The following is a 19,827-nucleotide window of genomic DNA, read 5'->3' as shown; positions in this document are numbered from 1 at the left end:
GCTTGCAAGATAGCAGTGCCAAGACCTGTAAAAAATAATAAAACAATGAAGTCTAGTGTACAGACCAAATGAACCAGTTCAGTACCACCAGCTCAATTCAGGCTTCAGGTTGGATGCAATTACATACCTTTTGTCTATTTTTTACATTGGCAAGTCTCTCTTAATATTACCCTCATAGCTCCGTCATAGCCTACGTTGGACTCCGAACTCTATAATTAGCTCTATTCCTGTGAAATGGCATGTGGACCATATGCATGACTAAGAGATCAGTGCGTCCAGCTACGAATTGATCCGTCATGAAGAACGGTGGGACTTGTTCCCTGCTATTCCTTCACTCTGAATGGACAGAGGGCAAGCACACTGGAACGTGTGGTTGTGTTTTGGCCTGCTTTCATGTCATGCTTATTTTCACAAGCCAGCCTCGTCACCAGGGCACATCTGGCCCGCTCGTCTGCCCAGCAGGCCGCAGCCATAAATCTTCCCATCCTGTGTGAAACTGGGGCTGTCTGGCCTACCCGTATCATTGCCGCTCAGCAGCTCCCCCTACCCCCCAACCCCCTACCCCGTTGTAAACCCACCACACAAACCTTCTAGTGCCACGCACTTAACCTATTCTCCCTGGCGTCCATTACTTGTTGGCTACATTAGCGTCATAGCTCCAGTGCAAACCTGAAGGAGCACCAAGCATGTCTTGGCTAAACTCTCGCTTTAACTGACTCCATGCCGCGCCACTTGAGGCCTTTCTGGCCTCTCTCTGCAAACACAGAGCACAGCGCGATTATGGATCTAGCTGTAATAATATTTTGGCTGAACAGTCTAGAGCGAGGAGCGGAGGTTGGAGATTTATGGCTTTAGTTAAAGAAAGATCAGAACTTCAGCTTCACTTATAATTAGTTGGCTTCTGCTGGTGTAGACTCTGGTGGATGCTGAGCAATTGGACCAGGACACAGATTTATGATGTACTGTTTTTTTTATTCTGGAGAGTCACGAATGAGCAGAAGTTTATTTTGAGGTTACAACTGGACCAGCCATGCTCCCATACATTATGATACATCCCAAACTGCTCCCCTTCCACTCCCTAATACTCTCCCCATCACATGTAAAGCTCCTGACACTGGGAGGGTGAGGACTGACACCTGCCGCCTACAACACATGCATAACCATCCACCGCCAATGCAAAGTCACCGGACAACCAACATGCCAACAAGAAGAAAAAAAAAAAAAAAAAGCCAGGTACCCACCTCTGATGCGTTGGCTAGCAGATGCCAACGCAGGCCAGCATCACACAGAAGTGATGTGGAGGGGGAAAGGAGAGCAAAACATCTACCCAGACTTGGAGAGCAATGCTCTCATACTCTGGATTCCAACCAGCGATCCTAGTTGCAAAACCTTGCTCTACTGGCCTCCTTGTTGTCCTTCCGCTTTCTCTAACCGACAAGCACCGCAGAATGTTTTTGCACTTCCAGTAACCCAGTCATTATACAGCCGAACACATCTGTTTTGTCAGTTAATAGACAGTAATGGGGGGGGGGGTGTATCTTCACTGACCTAAAGTCCCCATACTGGTGCGCCCCTGCTTGTCATTGTGATAAAATAGCGATAATTATTAACGAGTGATTCCAAACTTTTGAACAAGCGTAGTATTTCTGTTCACTGAAGCGAAGCGTAAGAGGGGCATAAAAGACGGGATTCAAACCAGTAGTTAGGTAAAGGCTCTTAACAGATTAACCATATCTGTGATGCGGAGACGCTGGCGAGGGCAACGCTGCCGACGTGAGCCAAAAGAGGGGAAACAAAGCATGGTGTATGTGCGTGGGGGGCCGGAGACGCAGAGCAGAGTCTGACAGACACACAAACCAGATACGTCAATAAACGGGACACCAGACCACACCTATAATGAATTACTGCAAGGTTCTTCAGGAGTTCTTTAGTATAGGCAGTGGTTGTGTACAGGAGCAGGAGTTATTCAAAGCTTAATGCTTCTTTGCCTGGGTAAAGGGTTCTTCAGATTGGTGTATTGGTAAAGTAAAGGTAAAGGTGCATGTATTTGTCACTGTACAGTGTACACTGTACAGCGAAATGTGTCCTCCGCATTTAACCCATCTGGTAGTGAACTCACACACACGTGTTAGGGGCAGTGAGTACACACACACACACACACACCCAGAGCGGTGGGCAGCCAACTCCAGTGCCCGGGGAGCAGAGAGGGTAAAGGGCCTTGCTCAAGGGCCCAACAGTGGCAGCTTGCCGAGCCCGGGAATCGAACCCATCCTGTTATCGATATCCCGGCGCTCTAACCGCTGAGCCACCACTGCCCACAAAGTGGGTTTTATATGAATGAGCATGATGAGCATGGTTCCATTATAGTTACAAAGAACCTTTTTACATCACTGTGACCAGTGCAGAGTTTTGGTCAGTTTGGTGCTGTTGTCAGGAGATCTTGGCCTCCAGTCTACATATAACTACCTGACGTAACAGGGTGGAACAATGCATTGAACAGTTGTGAGAAACTGTAAGAATGTGTTTTATGGAAACACAGCTTTAACACAAGGTTGCAAATAATCTGCATCAACCAACACCCCTTTCCACACTTTTATGGTATGCTTCACACTCCTCGAGCCTCCAGCTCCAGTCTTATTAGTAAACTACCGGTCAGCGGTTTTTGAACACCCCCTTTTTTCCAATTGTCACTGATGTTTAGGCAGTTGAAATCAAGTGAAGAACCTTGGATGGTACAAAGGTAAAGCAGTAAACTGCCAGGACATTTGAGGGGAAAATATGAAATGAAAAGTTGTTTATAAGATTTTTATAATCAAAATGAAACATTAACCAAGTCATTGGTCAACAACTTACAGGTGGTCTGTGCCAGTGGAAGTCTGTTAAGGGTTGAAAATTGATGCAAATAGTTTACAATTTACAAACCCTGAAGTCTGTGTGAAGGCAGTGTTGAAACACCGGTCTGGTACAGAAAGAAGGCTGATGGACTCAAATCCACAACAGCATCTGCATACTCCGAGGTTTCTGAGAGTTAACAGCTTGTGTGATAAGCTGTGCTACAAGGTGTTGTCATTTGAGCCACTGAACACTGGGCCAAGACTCTGTTTCAGCTATCAAGAGAAGGATTGAAGTTACAGGTGGTTTAACAGGTGGGGTGGCAGTAAGAAAGTCATTGCTAAGATGGCAAAACAAGAAAAGGTGCCAGTGGACTATTAATTTATCATTATTTTACATTCAAATTTAGTTGGAAATGTTGTGAGAACATTGAATCCTCAGCCCCGTGTCGTGACTCAAACTGAATGACTCAAACTGAATCGCCAGGCTGACCGCATCGTTACAGCGCCAGTTGTCCAAACTGTGGACCGCTAATGTAGATATGCTGCTTCATCAGAAATTCATCGCTGTCTGTCACTTCCCCTTCCGAAGTGCGTTCCCCGCCTGCCTCAGAGGGCTCCGAGCCTCAGCCCCCTTCACCAGCCTGCTGCTTTTCCCCTTAGCCTCTGAGCGATCACAGATGTTCTTGCAGCACTTATTGTTTCACAACAGCTCCCCCACCTTCCACTCCGTGGGCGAACAGGGCCGGGGCTAAATGAGAAACACACGCCGGTCTGTCCGTCCTCGGCGCTCTGAAAGTGTTGGGACGTTTCTTTGGCCGGATCAGAGGCCCCCGTAGGGGTTTGGAAGTTTCCGGAAAAGGTTTAGTTATGGAACTTTTTTTTTTTTTTTTTTTTTTCTTTTTCTTTTTACTGGAAAGTAAGAAGCCAAGGCTGTTTTTCTTCAGAGGAGCAGAGAGGGGGCGGAAAGGCTTGCGTATGGGCACATGGTGGTAGTAGTGGTGGTGGTGGAGTGGCGGGTGGTGTGGGTTGGTCTGTGTTTCTGCACAAGCATCTGATTTACTGTAATTACAGAGGGGTTGGGACTTCTTATCCATGACTGTGTAAAGAGGTTCCCTTTACCTGTCCTCACTCCAGCCCCTCAAGCAGAGTGTTTCCACTGGGAATCTCAGTTAATTTCATTTTCAGCTCTTGTCGAGTCTGGTGACTGATTAGAACCAAGGTTCTTTATGGAACCAAAAGCTTTGCCCAGCGATTTACCCAGTTCAAGTCATAAAATAGTCTTTTACATTTACAACTATATGGTTGAATTGAAAGTTTAAATTTGCCAGTTCCTTTACAGCAGCTAACAGTAACACCAGCCAGTAACCGTATAGAGGCCCGAATTCTCAACCCCTGAAGCACCACCGCATCCATCTTTGCTTTCTAATTGGCCCTGTGCCAACCCCTTCTGGACATTCACATTCTTGGAGGGTCTTCAAGAAGCTGTGTAACTTCTGACTCTTACCTGCCACTGAGTGTTGTTGCCTTTGCTTTGTGGAGTGGTCCAGTACACACCTGCTAGCCCACTGCACGGGAATGTGGCTGAAAAGCAAAGTGGAGCAGGGGGCGCATCTTGGAAAAATTTGTGTGTGAGTGTGTATGTGCGAGTGAGGGGAGATGTGGGTCTGGGTGTATTGCGTCTTTCTCGGAAGGAAGTGCAGCGGCAGCTGTTTAAACAGCAGGCAACTCGGGATGCCCCTCACAGCTGGGGCCCTACATAGGCCTCATAGAGAAGTCTGATTGTCTGAGTGAGGGAGCTATAGAGAGAGAGAGAGAGAGAGAGAGAGAGAGACTGACTGTGGAGTTCATGATCATTTCAGAGTCCTTTGCAGAACTGGAGATATCTTTGGTGTTAATTTGCCTTCTCAGCTATGTCCAGTCAGAATTTCTGTCTGAGCCAATTAAGGCTTTTTTCAATTCAGTTCCCATCCACCAGCTTAATCTCTCCCACCATATCACTCTGCCATTTTTTTAGGTGGATGAAGGCTAGAATGTGCTCCCTCCAAGACTTATGACGATTTTTTTGGCAAATGTATTTATTTTTTTTATTTTCTCCCAATTTAGTATTTCCGCTTAACCTGCTCGTTTTTAGTTCCCCCCTTCATTAGCAGTGCTCCCGACACTAGGAGGGTAAGGACTTGTCTTCTCTGATTCATGTGAAGTCATCCACCTCTCTTCAACCTGCTGCAGCCAAAAAGCTTGGAGGGAAGTGCCGGGTCCGCAGCTCCACTGCACCAGCGAACAGACGCCTATGCGGGCCAACATCACTTAAGAGTGGTTAGGGGAGAGGGCGCCATCTACCCTCCCAAACACCCGAAATTGAGCTTTGACATGATGTAAATCTGGTAGTTATGCATCGGAATGAATGGACAAATAGAAATGCTCCAAAATTCTTCCATTGAAATATAAGAAGGTTTTTTTCTTTCACCTGTAAAGTTGCCGTTTTAAAGATTTAGAGTTTTTGTGTGATGGTGACGATATGAACATTAGTAAAGCTGCTTAATGAGATGGATTCGCATTAGAATTAGAATATAGCAGAATAGATGCTTACACCATTCCTTGGCTTCCAACTGCAACATTTACTTTTTTTTTTAAGGGAAACATCTGGGGTTAAGTATTATAAGGTTGTAGTATTTCTCCTCTACAATAATACAGACTTCAGTGACCGTTCACCAAACACGTGTTTGTGTGTATGCATGTTGTACTTTTAAAAACTCCTGCCTGTCTGTTTCTTGTGCGTATGCATCTCAATGCCACGTAAAAAGTGAATAATAGTCTTGTGACAGTGAGTCAGTGTTTGGCACACACAGACAGTCTCTTTCTCTCGCACACAGACACACAGGGACATGCATGCACACTCAGTAATTAACATAATGATCTGGAAGAGAGCAGCCGCAGTCTCATTGCTTTGTAGTCCACATTCACTACATGGATAATTACTGTAAAACTGCGCTTTTGTCTCATCCGAGATTCTGACCTAACCAGGCCCATCAAAGCATCCATAGTTGGGTGGGAAAAGGAAAGTGGGTGTGGAATGAGGAGGCGAGAAAGACAGAATGTGTATGTCTGTATTCGGGCTGAGCGATACCATGCCCAGTATTAAGGAGCTACAAATGCTGATAACCAGTGACATCAGCCAATAGCAGCAGGTTGTCTGCTGTCCATTATGACTGTCAAATATTGTACCCCCAAACAAACAGCAGACCTATTAAACCAGTGATGGGGGGGGGGGTTGCACAGGAACTGCTAGCCTGCTTGCTGAAAATGGGCAGAAGTGCAGTGCATAGCTTTCAGGTGGAGGCTGCTGCTGTTTCACAATGCAACAGGCTTGTGTTCCTGTTTAAAGAGGCTATACAGCATCAGACACCGCTTTGAGCAAGTCTATCTGAGGCTTACTTGTTAGCTACATTAGCCTTGTAACTGCAGTGGAAAGCTAATTTTGGACACCAAACATGGCTTGGCTGCAAATGCTTCCTCCAAATCACGCAAGGCATGTCTGGTGTCTGACGTTTGCTTATTTAGTTTCGCGCAGGAACTGCTAGGCTAATGTAGCTGAAAATGGGCAGAATGATTTACATTAATTACATTAAAGACATTAATGAACATCTTCACGCAGTTTGAAGTAGGCTTACTTGTTAGCTACCTTAGCCTTGTATGTACAGTGCAAAGCCAATGAAGCAAACTTTAAACAGCAGGCATGTCTCGGCTACATTTGAACTACTACAATGATGTAATTTACACTTTTCTCTGAACTGTTTTTTTTTTTTTTTTTTAACCATCTGAAGTACAAGATGAACCATCGCAAAGAGCTAAAATGAGTCTCTCCTTTTTTTCCCTGTCCTCCTGTTCTTAGATGTGGAGCAGATGGCCATTGACTGGCTGACTGGGAACTTCTACTTTGTGGACGACGTGGACGACCGCATCTTTGTCTGCACCAACGACGGCTCCACCTGCATTATCCTGCTAGACCTGGAACTTTACAACCCCAAGGGCATTGCGCTGGACCCAGCAATGGGGTGAGCCTTTTTGTAACACCAACTTGAACCCCACTGAAGACCAGAACTCCAGTCCTGTGTCCACCTGCCTTGTACTTTTCCATCTGGTGTCGGTATTTGAAGGGATGAAGTTAGGCCAAAGACCAAAAGAATACGATATTCTCCTTAACCTAAATTTGTGCAACATGCCTCTATTCAGCCAACAAAAGCATGTGGAGGCTTGTTTGATTCTTTACTTTTGGCTAGCAGCTAATGGAGCTGACAACTAATATAAGTTTATATTGTGCCACTTAGGAAAATGAACGCCATAAAAAGCCATTGCTCTGTCTGCCCGAAAGTTATTACAAGCCTCTATTACCAAAGAATAGCCTCACCAGTTTGTACAGAAGTCCCTGTAGTTACTGAATAATATGACTTAGTGTGTAACACTATGTTTTAAGGCTTTAAGAGGTTAAGAAGTGGTATGCTAGGAGAGGAAAGTGTGGTATGCTAGTGTGCTAATATTTCCATTTTCCCCTGTTTATGTCCATTATTTTACATTTATTTTATAGCAGTGTTATATTTCTGCTCAAATGCTGGTAGAGTTTTCCCAGACATTCTAGCCATTCAAGCTCATTTGTTAGCAGCTAAGCCACAGCCATACCAGTTGTGATTGTACAATGCAATATAATATAGTCAATCATATTTCAAATAGACTTGCGTTTGTAATTTCAGAAAGAACATCATACTGGCAAAATGGGCAACTTCTGCATGACTCTTACTGACTCACAATGGAGCACCTTTCCTCACTTCCCTTCTTATAGTATCAGTTCTCTTAAAGGCCATCTGCCGTGGTTACAATATATGATTGTCTGCAGATTCAGCAGTGTCTGTCCTTTCCTGATTACATAAGATCTCTGTAATACTTCAGATCACAGACATGGTTACCATGAGCGAGCTGGCAAGATTTGCCCTTCAGTGAAGCCTGTGCTCCACACAGATTCCAGTTCAACTCCTCTCTTTGTCCAAATCTCCTGCATCACTATTGAAATGTTGGTGAGAGAGAGAAAAAGAGGGAAGGTAATTTTTGGGCTTGTGTTGTATTGCAGCCAGTGGCCATGGCAGTATTGTGCAGGTGGAGGAAATGATGGATTCCACAAAATACCAGCAAATCCTGGGTGCAGATGCCAACCCATGTGTGTCCAGCAGTCTCCTGACTTAAACATCATCTCTTTCTCCCTCTCTTTCTCTCTATAGTAAGATGTTCTTCACAGACTATGGGCAGATCCCCAAAGTAGAGCGATGTGACATGGACGGGCAGAACCGCACCAAACTAGTGGACAGCAAAATCGTCTTCCCCCACGGCATAACGCTGGACCTGGTCAGCAGGCTGGTGTACTGGGCTGATGCTTACTTGGACTACATTGAGGTGGTGGACTATGAGGGCAAGAACAGACACACCATCATTCAGGGCTTGCTGGTAAGTAGAAGAGTAGAACCGCAACCACCCATGCAGCTGTATAAACTACTGCAGTGCTTTTTTCCAGCTGACTGGAAGCAGGAATTCCACCAGAAATCCTGCTTGAGGATATACTAAAGCTCAGGCACAATTGGGTTGTGCAGAAGTACAATGATCCATAGCACAGTGGCAGGGCCTTAAACCAGGCAGTTAATGCTCGAAAGCCCTCCACTGTGGCTCAGTTCGAACACCTTCTGCAATAAGGAGTGGGTCACCTACACAGCTGATAAGTGACATGCCAACTTTATGAAAAGGACTTAATGATTATGTGGTGTACCGTTGCTAAAGATGGGTTTTAGTGATTTTGGCCTGTTGTCTCCATTACACTCTAAATCACTGTGTTGTGACATTTGTTTGACCTTTTCTCTTAGGTGTTGCACAATGTTGCATACGTGCTCACGATCATGATTAATCTTCTAACATATTTGCACTTCCCATTTCTGAAAATATATTCCTACCATGTGCAAAATACAGCTAACGAAAGTGCAGTGGTAGCAGTACTTTTGTGGTGAAGTTCTTCTAGTAGCGATTTTTGTGAACATTATATGATTATGACCATGATTTTGCAGAAACACACCTCATAAAATCAACTGCCGTTCCTCAGCTGGACTGCTGGCCATAAAAAAAAACACAAATATTGATAATTAATTAAATTAATACGCAATGTCATTACAGAAGCTTTTGATGAAGTGGACTAAAGGTGCGGTTCTTAGCCATGGTCCTGGAGGACTCCCAACGCACCTGATTCAGTTAATCAGCTTATTAACAAGTCCTTCCTGAGTCGAAGGTGGCGGATTAGAGCAGGAAGCACCTAAAGTGGCCATTCTAGGGGGTCCTCCAGGACTAGGATTGGGAACCACTGGAACGTTAAATTCCTTTGGCTGCCTGTGTTTGGTTTCCTGCAGTCATACAGTGGTTAATGTCTGGATGTGTGTCTCTAATCTTTTTTCTGGTGACTGTTTGCAGCCCCCCCTCATGTAGAAACTATTCTCTCGCTCTTTGTTTATTCCATCAGATCGAACACCTGTACAGTTTAACAGTGTTTGAGAACTACCTGTACGCCACCAACTCTGACAACGCCAACATGCAGCCCAAGACCAGCGTGATCCGCGTCAACCGCTTCAACAGCTCAGAGTTCCAGGTGGTCACAAGAGTGGACAAGGGCGGGGCTCTGCACGTCTACCACCAGAGACGGCAGCCGGCAGGTATGATCTTCAGAACATCTCAGAGTGAAGGAGTCACATGGCTTCTGGTTACTTTTCCAGAGTGTAGTTATTCCAGTACGTGGGCTGCTCTCCAGACTACATTTCAGCAGAGCACATATATTTATCAATATATCTGATCTGATGTTTTTAAAATAGTATCAAATCCAAGCCCACTTTAACCCCCTCGAATTTGATGATTATGATGAAATTAATGTTTTTAGGGCACTATTGAATATAAATAGGCCATTTTTCACTTGGCATTTGTAAGTTGTACAGTCGGAATTCCAGAGTTATTTTTTTATGGATTCTTCTTTGCTTTATGATAACCATTTGCATTTTAGTGCACTATTGAGTATATTGTCCATTTTCTGTATCTGAATCGTACGGTAGAATTTTTAGGGCACAACAATGCCCTATAATTCAGAATTTCTAGCCAAAGTCATAGATCATCTGAATGTATACCAAATTGCGGAATACCAAAATCAGCAGGCATGGACAGAGAATTAATGGTGTATCTTGGTCAGTTTTACTTTTTTTTATGGGACTGGCAAACACTGCTGCAGGCTGACAATGATGCAGTGTTGCAGCGCAGAGGCGATGATGCATTTTTCTTGCTATTCAGTAAACAAAATGCAATGCCAAAGTATGAATTTTCATGTTTGTCTCCTATGGCAGTGCGCAGTCATGCATGTGCTCCTGACCAATTTGGAAAGCCAGGAGGCTGCTCTGACATCTGCCTGCTAGCCAACAGCCACAAGAGCCGAACATGCCGCTGCCGGTCTGGGTTCAGTGTGGGCAGCGACGGCAAGTCCTGCAAGAGTGAGTACAGACTTCTGCCTCTGTCACAACCTCTTAAATATCACCACCTTTTTTGCCCACCCTTTAATATCGGCCTTGCATACTGGTCCAACAAGTCATATAAAATGAGCCATATGAAAGTCTCTGACTGTACGGTATGTCTTCTGTGTCCACAGAACCTGAGCATGAGCTGTTCCTGCTGTACGGCAAAGGGCGGCCGGGTGTTATTCGAGGAATGGACCTGCATGCCAGAGTGTACGACGAGCATATCATTCCCATCGAGAACCTGAACAACCCCCGGGCTCTAGACTTCCATGCTGAGACAGAGTTCATCTACTTCAGTGACGCCACTACCTACACCATCGGCAGGCAGAAAATTGACGGCACTGAGAGGGACATCATAGTAAAGGACGGTGAGGCCAAGAAATCTTAGCTGTGTGCAACCAGGACAGACCAGTGTTGACGTTGTTACAATAAAAATATAAGAATAATAAGGTGCAGCAAGATGGCCCAAGAATCTCACATAAATCATGGGTGGAAATTCCTCAAACAAGAACTTTTTTATACATGAAAGAAATGCATGATCCTTAACTTTAGGCCTTTTGGAAATCAGCTCATCTTGTACTTGCTTAACTTTTCACAATAACAAATTTTGACCAGGCCTGCCCAAGCTTTTGTATGCCTCCATAAACATTAGTCGTGACTACGTTTGAACACACCAGGGAGATGAGACGATGGAAATCCCCATGTGCATTTTTTTTTGGCATGTACATACATACTGTAGCCGGCTTCTAAATAGACCTAAAAGCCCTGCTTGTTGTATCTAAACTCAGCAGCTTATACGCCATCCTCACTTTTCTACCCTTTGTTTTTTTGCCTCCGTTTTCCTGCCTCTCTACCTGTCTCCCTTTCAATTCTCTCTGTGTCTCACAACCTGTTACCTGTTAGTCACATCACATTCCCCTTCTCCCTGTAGGAATCCACACCGTTGAGGGAATAGCGGTGGACTGGATGGGCCAGAACTTGTACTGGACAGATGATGGACTTGAAAAGACCATAAACGTTGCCAAGCTGGAGAAAGCCTCCCAGACTCGCAAGGTTCTTGTAGAGGGCAAGATGACCCACCCACGGGCCATAGTAGTGGACCCAGTACATGGGTAAGAAAGAAGAACATCCTCTAAGTACATTCAGCTACTGCACACTATGGACAAAAGTATCACCACCCCATCTCATCCCAAAAGTATTGTATGGAGCGCACACAGTTCCCATGCTCCACAGCTTCTTCACAGACTTTATAACTCCCTAGCCCATGCCTGGCATTAGGCATGGTGCCAAAAGGTTCATGTTTATCTGTTCCAGAGTCCTATTCTAATGGCAGTACTTCTCTACAGGGACTAGATGAGCTGTATGTATGTATGAATTTGCACATCTGTGTCAGCAATGGGTGCAACCTAAAAAAGCAGAATGTGTTCATTATAAGGGGTGTCTACAAACACCATGTAAGACATGTAGTGAATCAATGCTAAGGTTTCCGCTACAGTTGCTTATTTTGTGCTCTGTAGTATGAAGCCCTTTCTCCAAAACCTTTTCTTAGACACTAGCTTGTCTTTTAACCGTGTGGGACAGTTCATACCAATAGAAATGGTCCAGAATAATAATACCATGTCAATACTAATGTGATAAATGTGGTCATTTAATTTATGTTGAATGTTTTCTGCTTCTCTGTAAAGTTTTTTTTTCTGAATCATGAGAATTCTGTTTGCATAATCATCATTGATTTATGTTAAAACAAGGGTGCTGGTAATGAGATTTCCCTTAAAAAAACACAATGGGCCTCATACACCACCCATTCTTAAGAATAAAAAAAAACAAAAAAAACACAGTTTTTATGCAGATTCTGGCATTCACCATTGGAGTAAACATAGCGATATAGTAAAAATATTATGTCACAATGTCTAATGATGGGCCAAAAGTTTTATTACACAATTCTATTACCAAGAAACAGTCCCATCAGTTTGCACAGAAGTCCTTATACACAAACAATACGCCTTAGGGTGTAAAAGCCTTGGTAAAAGCTGTGTTAATGGGTTAAAAACAATTTTACGATACATGATATTTTGACATGCTATCTAAATGCATCAGTAGCGACATTCTTTCAAACTGCTTTTCACCAATATTTTAAATCTGCTGCACCTCATCTAATTAAAGTAGTAAGTAGTAATATAACTCTCTATAATTAATGAAGAGTTCTTTAAGCACTAACAATATTCACAATGTGTTTCCTTGTCTGGAATTTGGTCAGTTTACAAGGACAATGGGATCAGTCACTATCAGAGCAAGACTCTGTTTAATGTGTTTCAAAACACATCGGGTCAGTTTCCTGAACTGGGATTAAGCCTAGTCCAGGATTAGATGGTCTTTTCAAAGGTGAATCGCTATTCAGAATTCAGTGTAGTCCAGGACTAGACTTCAGTCCTTGTCTGGGAAACCGACCCATCATGAATATAACAGACTTTTTGGCAACACTTTTCTCAAGACCAAATGAAAGATAATTCTTAGGTAGATATGGGTGAATGAGGCTCGTTCTTCACCCAGGCTGAAAGATAAAAGCATAATGCGCATAGTTCCTACTTCTCCTTCACATTCGAATTTTACATTTGACTGGTGGAGAGAACACATCTCACACCACATCTCGTGACCTTTGATTTATGAGGGAACACTTTGAACACATTAACATTTCCAAAGGCAGCGGCAGTTATGAGCTTCCTTCCAGAGTCCAGCATGTTTTAATAACTGCCCTTTGCCTCTGGAAAACTGGGTTGTGTCTCCTGTTTTTCTGTTTTTATTTATTTATTTATTTATTTTTATAATTTATCATGCTCAGAGCTCAATTAACTGCTAACTGCCTGATATTTTTTCCAAGTTTCCTTTCCAAGAAATCTGCAAACAATATAACCCAGTTTTGTGGGTTTTTTTTTAAAACGGCTGTTTGTTGTGTTTCAGGATGATGTACTGCAGTGACTGGCAGGAGGACTCCAGAGACGCGAACCGTGGAAGCATTAGAAAGGCTTGGATGGACGGCTCCAACTTCGGTGTCCTAATCACCTCCAAGAACATGCTGTGGCCTAATGGCCTGAGCTTGGACATCCAGCAGGGCATCCTCTACTGGGTGGATGCTTACTATGACCGCATTGAGATGGTGCTCCTCAACACCACAGAACGCAGGGTGAGATTCCAGAAAAGCTTTCCTAATACTTTGTATTTGAGCTTCACAACAGCTATCAAAGGGTGCTATGTAACAATGTAATGTCTCTGATTGGCTTAGACGGTGTATGAGGGGCAGGAGCTGAGCCACCCTTTCGGCCTGTGCCACTACAAGAACTTCCTGTTCTGGAACGAGTATCGGGTCGGGAGCATCTACAAGCTGGACCAGCTCACCAAGAAGGTCACTCTGCTGCGCACCGAACGACCTCCAATCTACGAGATCCGGACCTACGACGCTCAGCAGCAACAAAGTACTGACTGTTCTCAGCCACGCAGACACAGCACATACCCTGCTAGTTGTTGTTTTTTTTATGGAAAGGGGGCAGCTTGAATATTAGATAATACTGCTAATTTAAGTAAGATTTAAGTAAGAGCATTTCCAATGCTACAAGGTCCAGCCCAATCTTGTGCATTAACTCTGACCTCAGTATGTTATTTTTGTAATATTGGCCAATCTTACTTTAGGATAATGTTTTACTATTATAAAATATTTTTTTTAACTACTATTTTCCCTAAAAGAATAAATAAAATGTATTACTATTCCTACACATTTAAATAGTGTAGTGAAAGAAATCCCCAACCAAAACCTAAAATGAAAAGCGAAATTTAATGCACAACTAGTTGAGAACTGGGCAAATAAATATACTACACATAGAACTATGGTAAGAAAAAAGGAAAGTTTTTACTATTATTTATAAAATTGGCTTTGATTGATCAAAACTGTGCTGACGAATAAACGCAGTATATGTACAGTATTGAAACTATTACAGTGTATAGCTTACAGAATAGGTTTATGACCGTGTCAGTGCGAATCGTGAGAAAACGTACTACTTTCATATGAACAGCCCCCCCCCCCCCCCCATTGTTTATCTGCTGCTGCTCAAGCACAGTAAAGTAAAGCAAAGAAAAGACAAAAACTGTGCATTTAACCATTTAAAGCCTGAACTATTAAAGAATTGTCAGAAAATTCTGATTCTTTGCTGCTGGAGTGTTAAAGATAAATTATTAATTCTCATACAGATGTTGTAGATATCTCAAAAGCACAAATTGATGTAATATATATAATGTGCTTGCCTTCAAATGGTTAAACACTGCTTTGTTTATTATCATTGACATGGTTTAAGTGTTCAGTTCTAACACTATGCTGCTTACCCTGATTGTATGCTGACAAAATATTAGCCACATGCATTCACACTAGGTAGTCAAATGCATCTCCAGTTAGTGAGACTGAATTCCAGTTACTATAAACAGGGTCTTTGCAATAGTACAGTTTAAACTTATTTGTTTATTAATAAATACATTTATTTGATAATTTGCATCCTAGACTCCTGTCTAACTAGGATAAACTCTTGTGTGTTCTCTTAGTCACAGGCCAAAATTTGTGCCGGGCCAACAACGGCGGCTGCAGCAGTCTGTGTTTGCTCACACCAGTCGGCCGTACCTGCGCCTGTGCTGACGACCAGGTTCTGGACTTGGACAATAAGACCTGTAAAGGTAAGGAGTAAAACTCTAACTTGAATCAGGTAACACACTTTGCTGGTTAGGCAAAACTGTTTTAGATCACAGAGTTATTTAAGACAGGGCTATTTAAGTCTAAGCACATATTTACATACAGTACAGAGCAAACGTTTTACAGACCTGTAGAAATTAGAATACCAAAAGTTCCTTATCTGGACAGGAAGTGTTTATTTGCTTGAAATAAATACTAATATTAGAATAGATACTAATAACAGTCATACTAAATGTTTTTACATCAATGTCGCCAAAGCTCTCCTCATGGGAGTCTTGTGTTATTTATAGTTATATCTGTGTAAATCAGGTGAGCTAGTGATGGACTTGAATGGCTGAGGGGGGCTTCCATAAGAAACCTGGAACCAAGCTTTGTTCTTCAGTGTAGCTCACAAGATCTCACCTACTTTCTTCAGAATGAGAAGTTACTTACTGGATTTATGTTTACCTTTATCTGTTCTAATGTGATCTGGAGTTTTACAAAAGCAAAAACACTCTTGCCCAGAAAAATTTCACCTAAAGCGTAGTTGCACACTACTGAATCTGCTCTTCTGACTTTTTCTGCTGTGTGTTGGTTATGTTAAGAACAGCTTCTCTTCTTAATACAAGTCCCCTTCATAGTGAGCTGGCTTTTTCTCTGCTTAGAAACACAAATGTTGGTGTTGATAGAAAGATTGGAATCCATACATTCTACAGAATTTATCGATGAGTTTTTCGAGAAATATTGAATAATAAACATGCTCATATTTACTGCAGCTTCTAAGAGTTAAGAACCGTTTCGTACATGTACATTTGCTTTCTCATTGGTCTGTTTGCTCTTGACTGGAGTGTAATGGCTTTAAAATGATTGTGTCTTTGCAGCAAATCCGTCATACGTGCCTCCACCTCAGTGCCAGCCGGGAGAGTTTGCCTGCAAGAATAACCGCTGCATTCAAGAGCGCTGGAAATGCGACGGAGACGACGACTGTTTGGACAAGAGCGATGAGGCCCCGGAGCTTTGCCGTGAGCTTCCTTTCCTTTGTGTAGAAGCAGAATAAACAGGCTTGCTTTTTCCGCTGCATACATATATTAGCTACATGCATTCGCTACCGGCCAATAGTTTTAAAACCAATTTTTTCAGTGTTGTTTGGTCCAGGGAAGCATGCTTTTCTTGTTTTTGCCATTCAAGCAGTGACTTGCTAATGCTATTACACCTGTCAAACCTCCCGACGCACCAAGCCTTCTCTTCACTGCTGTAACTGAGACTTGGTCCAGTGTTGAGCTGTGCTACAAGGTGTTGTCACGTGAGCCGCTGATCACGCAAGCTGTTTGCTCTCAGAAACTCAGAAAGTGGATTTGAGTCTGTAAGACTTCTTCGTGTACCAGTTTCCAACAGTTAGCTGATGGTGTAGGAAACTGTATTCATTACACTCTGGCTTTATCTGTAATGTTGCTAACAAAGACCTACACTTTTAATAGTTACAGTGCTTTATCGGTTTTATTAAGTGTTTTTCTAGTCATTATTAGCAATCCACATGTGCTGTATTGTCTAAATACTGTGCTAGATACTGTACAGTAACACAGTCTGCTCCAATATTGCTTTTATACAGTCAAAAGATTTTTAAGTAATCAGCAAAAGACACCTGAATTGTTTGAATCTTGAAGTAACTTGCTTCCTGTTTTATTTTATGTTCTTAAACACTGATTCCAAACTTTTGAACCATAGTTCACATGTAGCCTGCTAGCTTGTGAGTGCTGGGGTTTGGCAAATACAATTTCTATCTGGATTGATTAATAATAGAGATGAAATGAAGTAGGATCGCTGGTTCGAGTCCCAGGTCATGCTGCTTGCCATCAGCATCCAGAGTCCGAGAGAGCACAATTGGCCTTGCTCTGTCAGGGATGGGTTGATCTCGCCTCCTCCCCACATCACTCACAGTGTGATGTTGGTCAGCACAGACGTCTGTTAGCTGTTGTATTGGAGCTGGGGAGCTGGGCTTTTCTCTGAGTGCAATGCGGTGACACTGTCAGAGGAGACGTGTGCTAGTCTTCACCGTCGTAGTCTTGGGGACTTTGCTAGATAATGGGAGTAAGGATTGGATAATTGGCCTTTCAAAGTGAGTGTTGTTGTGCGTTTTCCTCCCCAGACCAGCACACTTGCCCAGAAGACCGCTTCAAGTGCCAGAACAATCGCTGCATCCCCAAACGATGGCTTTGTGATGGAGACAATGACTGTGGCACAGACGAGGACGAATCCAACACCACCTGCTCAGGTAAAGCATGTTAGACTGCATACATGGTTGTTACCAGTTATTCAAATATAATTTCTAAGGATGGTATGGTACTTATTTTCTTCAGCTATGGAGGTTACATTTAACCTGTTGATGGATCACTAACTGATCACATAGGCCATGACCTGTTTGACAACTAAAGTGTGCTTCTTCAGTTGAGAACAGGAGACGCTAGGCTAAGTGTGCTAACAAACACTGGTCTCAGATTGGTAAATTAATGCCAAAATCTTCAAAGCAGATCTATTTGATTCATAAATCTGTCATGATGAGATTCATGATGAGATTAGTGTCTCTACATCCAGTGTTTGTTAGCAATGTTAGCAGCTGCTGTTCTATACTAAAGAAACAAACTTGATATGCTAAACGTATATCTTAACTGCATAGAGTTAGTGATGAATCATATTAATTAGATTTCTCACCAAACTATTACTTTAACTGCTGTTCCATCATTGCCTTTGTGACAGTAGTCTGTTGGGCTGTTTCCTTTTCCAGACATTTGAAAGTTATGTTTACTGTGCAAAGGTGGTGTAAACTGAATGTAAAATATCCTTCAAAAAAAAGAACTTAAGAGCCTTAACATTGATCCCATAGTGTAATGGATCTGAGATCAAAATGGGGACATCCCTAGTAATTACTGGATCTGGACTGACTGCTTACAATGTACCCTCTCTGTCATCCCAGCTCGCACGTGCCCTCCTAACCAGTTCCCGTGCGCCAGTGGCCGGTGTATCCCTACTTCCTGGACCTGTGACCTGGATGATGACTGTGGAGACCGCTCTGATGAACCAGCCTCCTGTGGTGAGACTTTTGTATCATCCCTCATCAACAAGCTATAACCAGCTTTAGGCTGAAGATTAAGATGTGTTGCTGAGATTGAGTTGTGGTGTAAATGCTTACTTCGCTTCTCTCTCTTTCTCTGATTTTAGCCTACCCTACTTGTTTCCCACTCACCCAGTTCACCTGTGCCAACGGGCGCTGCATCAATGTTAACTGGCGTTGTGACAATGGTGAGTGGCACCATTTAAACCTTTAACATCTTTAACATAACCTAAATAGCTAGTTTCATAGATTCAATGGTGAATACGCTTGTGTTGTGTACTTGCAAGAATCAGATGATGTGATAGCGTAGCGTTACATATTTTTTTTTTTTTTTTTTTTTAATCAAATTTGAGGAAAACTGTAGTAAAGACACAGCATCATATGCTTAAAAACGTCTGTGTAAGAAAGTGTCGGACAGAGTACAACACTGCTATGTAGAGGTTGAGGTTTAATCACAACACAAAATGGACCACTCTCTGCCGACAATCATTACATGTAAACTATTAATCCATATATGCAAAATATCACAACACTTTATACAGATATTCTCTTACACCCCTAATATGCACTGATATGTGCATGGTAGGCCAAAAAGCAACTGCAGTTAATTGGTAACTTTGCTATTTGCGAGGAAACTGGCGTTTCTAAATGAGCAATTAGCTACTTGGGCAGGAAGGCATGTTTACAAACAAATGTAGCGATGGTTAAATTGTTTATTTTGGCCAAACTGTCTCTCTTACCAGTAACGAGCAGCATAAGCCATAAATACCCCTACTATCAGTTATTAAAAGCCCTAGGATAAAACATGAATTTAGCATCTTAGAAATGATATTGATCTTATTAACACTTTGTCATTTCACACAGTAGACACAGCTGGATGGAGGGTCCTTTTTTTTGTGCAACACTTAATACACCCATTTAGAGGTGTACCACATCCCATTTACCCATCCTCTCAGATCCTGGCTGAGTTTCAACCCCTAGGTTTCACCCCCTGCATATCCTGACTGTGTGTCTGTGTGTAGATAATGACTGTGGAGATAACAGTGATGAAGCAGGCTGCAGTCACTCCTGCTCCAGCGTGCAGTTCAAATGCAACAGCGGCCGCTGCATCCCAGAGTACTGGACCTGCGATGGCGACAACGACTGCGGAGACAACAGCGACGAGAAGAGCGCCAACTGCACCAACCAGGGTGAGTAGCTGCTCCTGCCTGGCCAGCCTGGCTTCTGGTCAGCACATCTGGATCCGCTGCACTTTTCATTATGGAAATCTGATTTGTTCCAGGCTCCACTTCCTTGGGGATATCAAAAAAATGCTTAACTGTCAGCTCTGAAATACAGCTTCCTGTGTAGCATGGCCTGAGGATGCTCATTCCGCAGATATTTGCCTCTATCTAGCAAATCTAGGAAAAGCGTTTGGCTCGGTGAGGCAGTTCTAGCTTCATTTTGGTAAAATAGATCATTGGGAGGATGTTTGGGTCATTTGTGATGTGCACGATGTGTTTTTAACATTTTTGGAATGTTTGGTCATCTGCAGCTTATATATTTGAAGCCCAGTGTAATTCTAGTGAATTTCTGTTGTGGTGAACTGTGTTACTA

At 42.9% G+C, this 19,827-nt stretch overlaps 1 protein-coding gene across 4 annotated transcripts in view; it reads left to right on the top strand.

Annotated features, from left to right (window-relative positions):
* The window catches only part of lrp1ab (low density lipoprotein receptor-related protein 1Ab), a 163,312-nt gene that overhangs the window by 75,305 nt on the left and 68,180 nt on the right, over positions 1-19,827 (top strand). For all 4 annotated transcript variants that reach the window (XM_072656430.1, XM_072656427.1, XM_072656428.1 and 1 more), the window contains exons 7-20: positions 6,727-6,889; positions 8,105-8,327; positions 9,382-9,571; positions 10,247-10,390; positions 10,546-10,782; positions 11,346-11,526; positions 13,373-13,595; positions 13,695-13,884; positions 14,999-15,127; positions 16,004-16,144; positions 17,269-17,394; positions 18,094-18,210; positions 18,339-18,419; positions 19,254-19,421. In XM_072656430.1, the coding sequence (XP_072512531.1) occupies positions 6,727-6,889; positions 8,105-8,327; positions 9,382-9,571; positions 10,247-10,390; positions 10,546-10,782; positions 11,346-11,526; positions 13,373-13,595; positions 13,695-13,884; positions 14,999-15,127; positions 16,004-16,144; positions 17,269-17,394; positions 18,094-18,210; positions 18,339-18,419; positions 19,254-19,421 (2,313 nt within the window). The remainder of the gene's footprint in view (positions 1-6,726; positions 6,890-8,104; positions 8,328-9,381; positions 9,572-10,246; positions 10,391-10,545; positions 10,783-11,345; positions 11,527-13,372; positions 13,596-13,694; positions 13,885-14,998; positions 15,128-16,003; positions 16,145-17,268; positions 17,395-18,093; positions 18,211-18,338; positions 18,420-19,253; positions 19,422-19,827) is intronic.

The sequence above is a fragment of the Salminus brasiliensis genome, chromosome 14, assembly GCF_030463535.1.
Source record: "Salminus brasiliensis chromosome 14, fSalBra1.hap2, whole genome shotgun sequence".
NCBI lineage: Eukaryota > Metazoa > Chordata > Actinopteri > Characiformes > Bryconidae > Salminus > Salminus brasiliensis.
The sequence above is the reverse complement of the archived record's forward strand: the minus strand, read 5'-3'. Positions and strand labels throughout refer to the sequence as shown.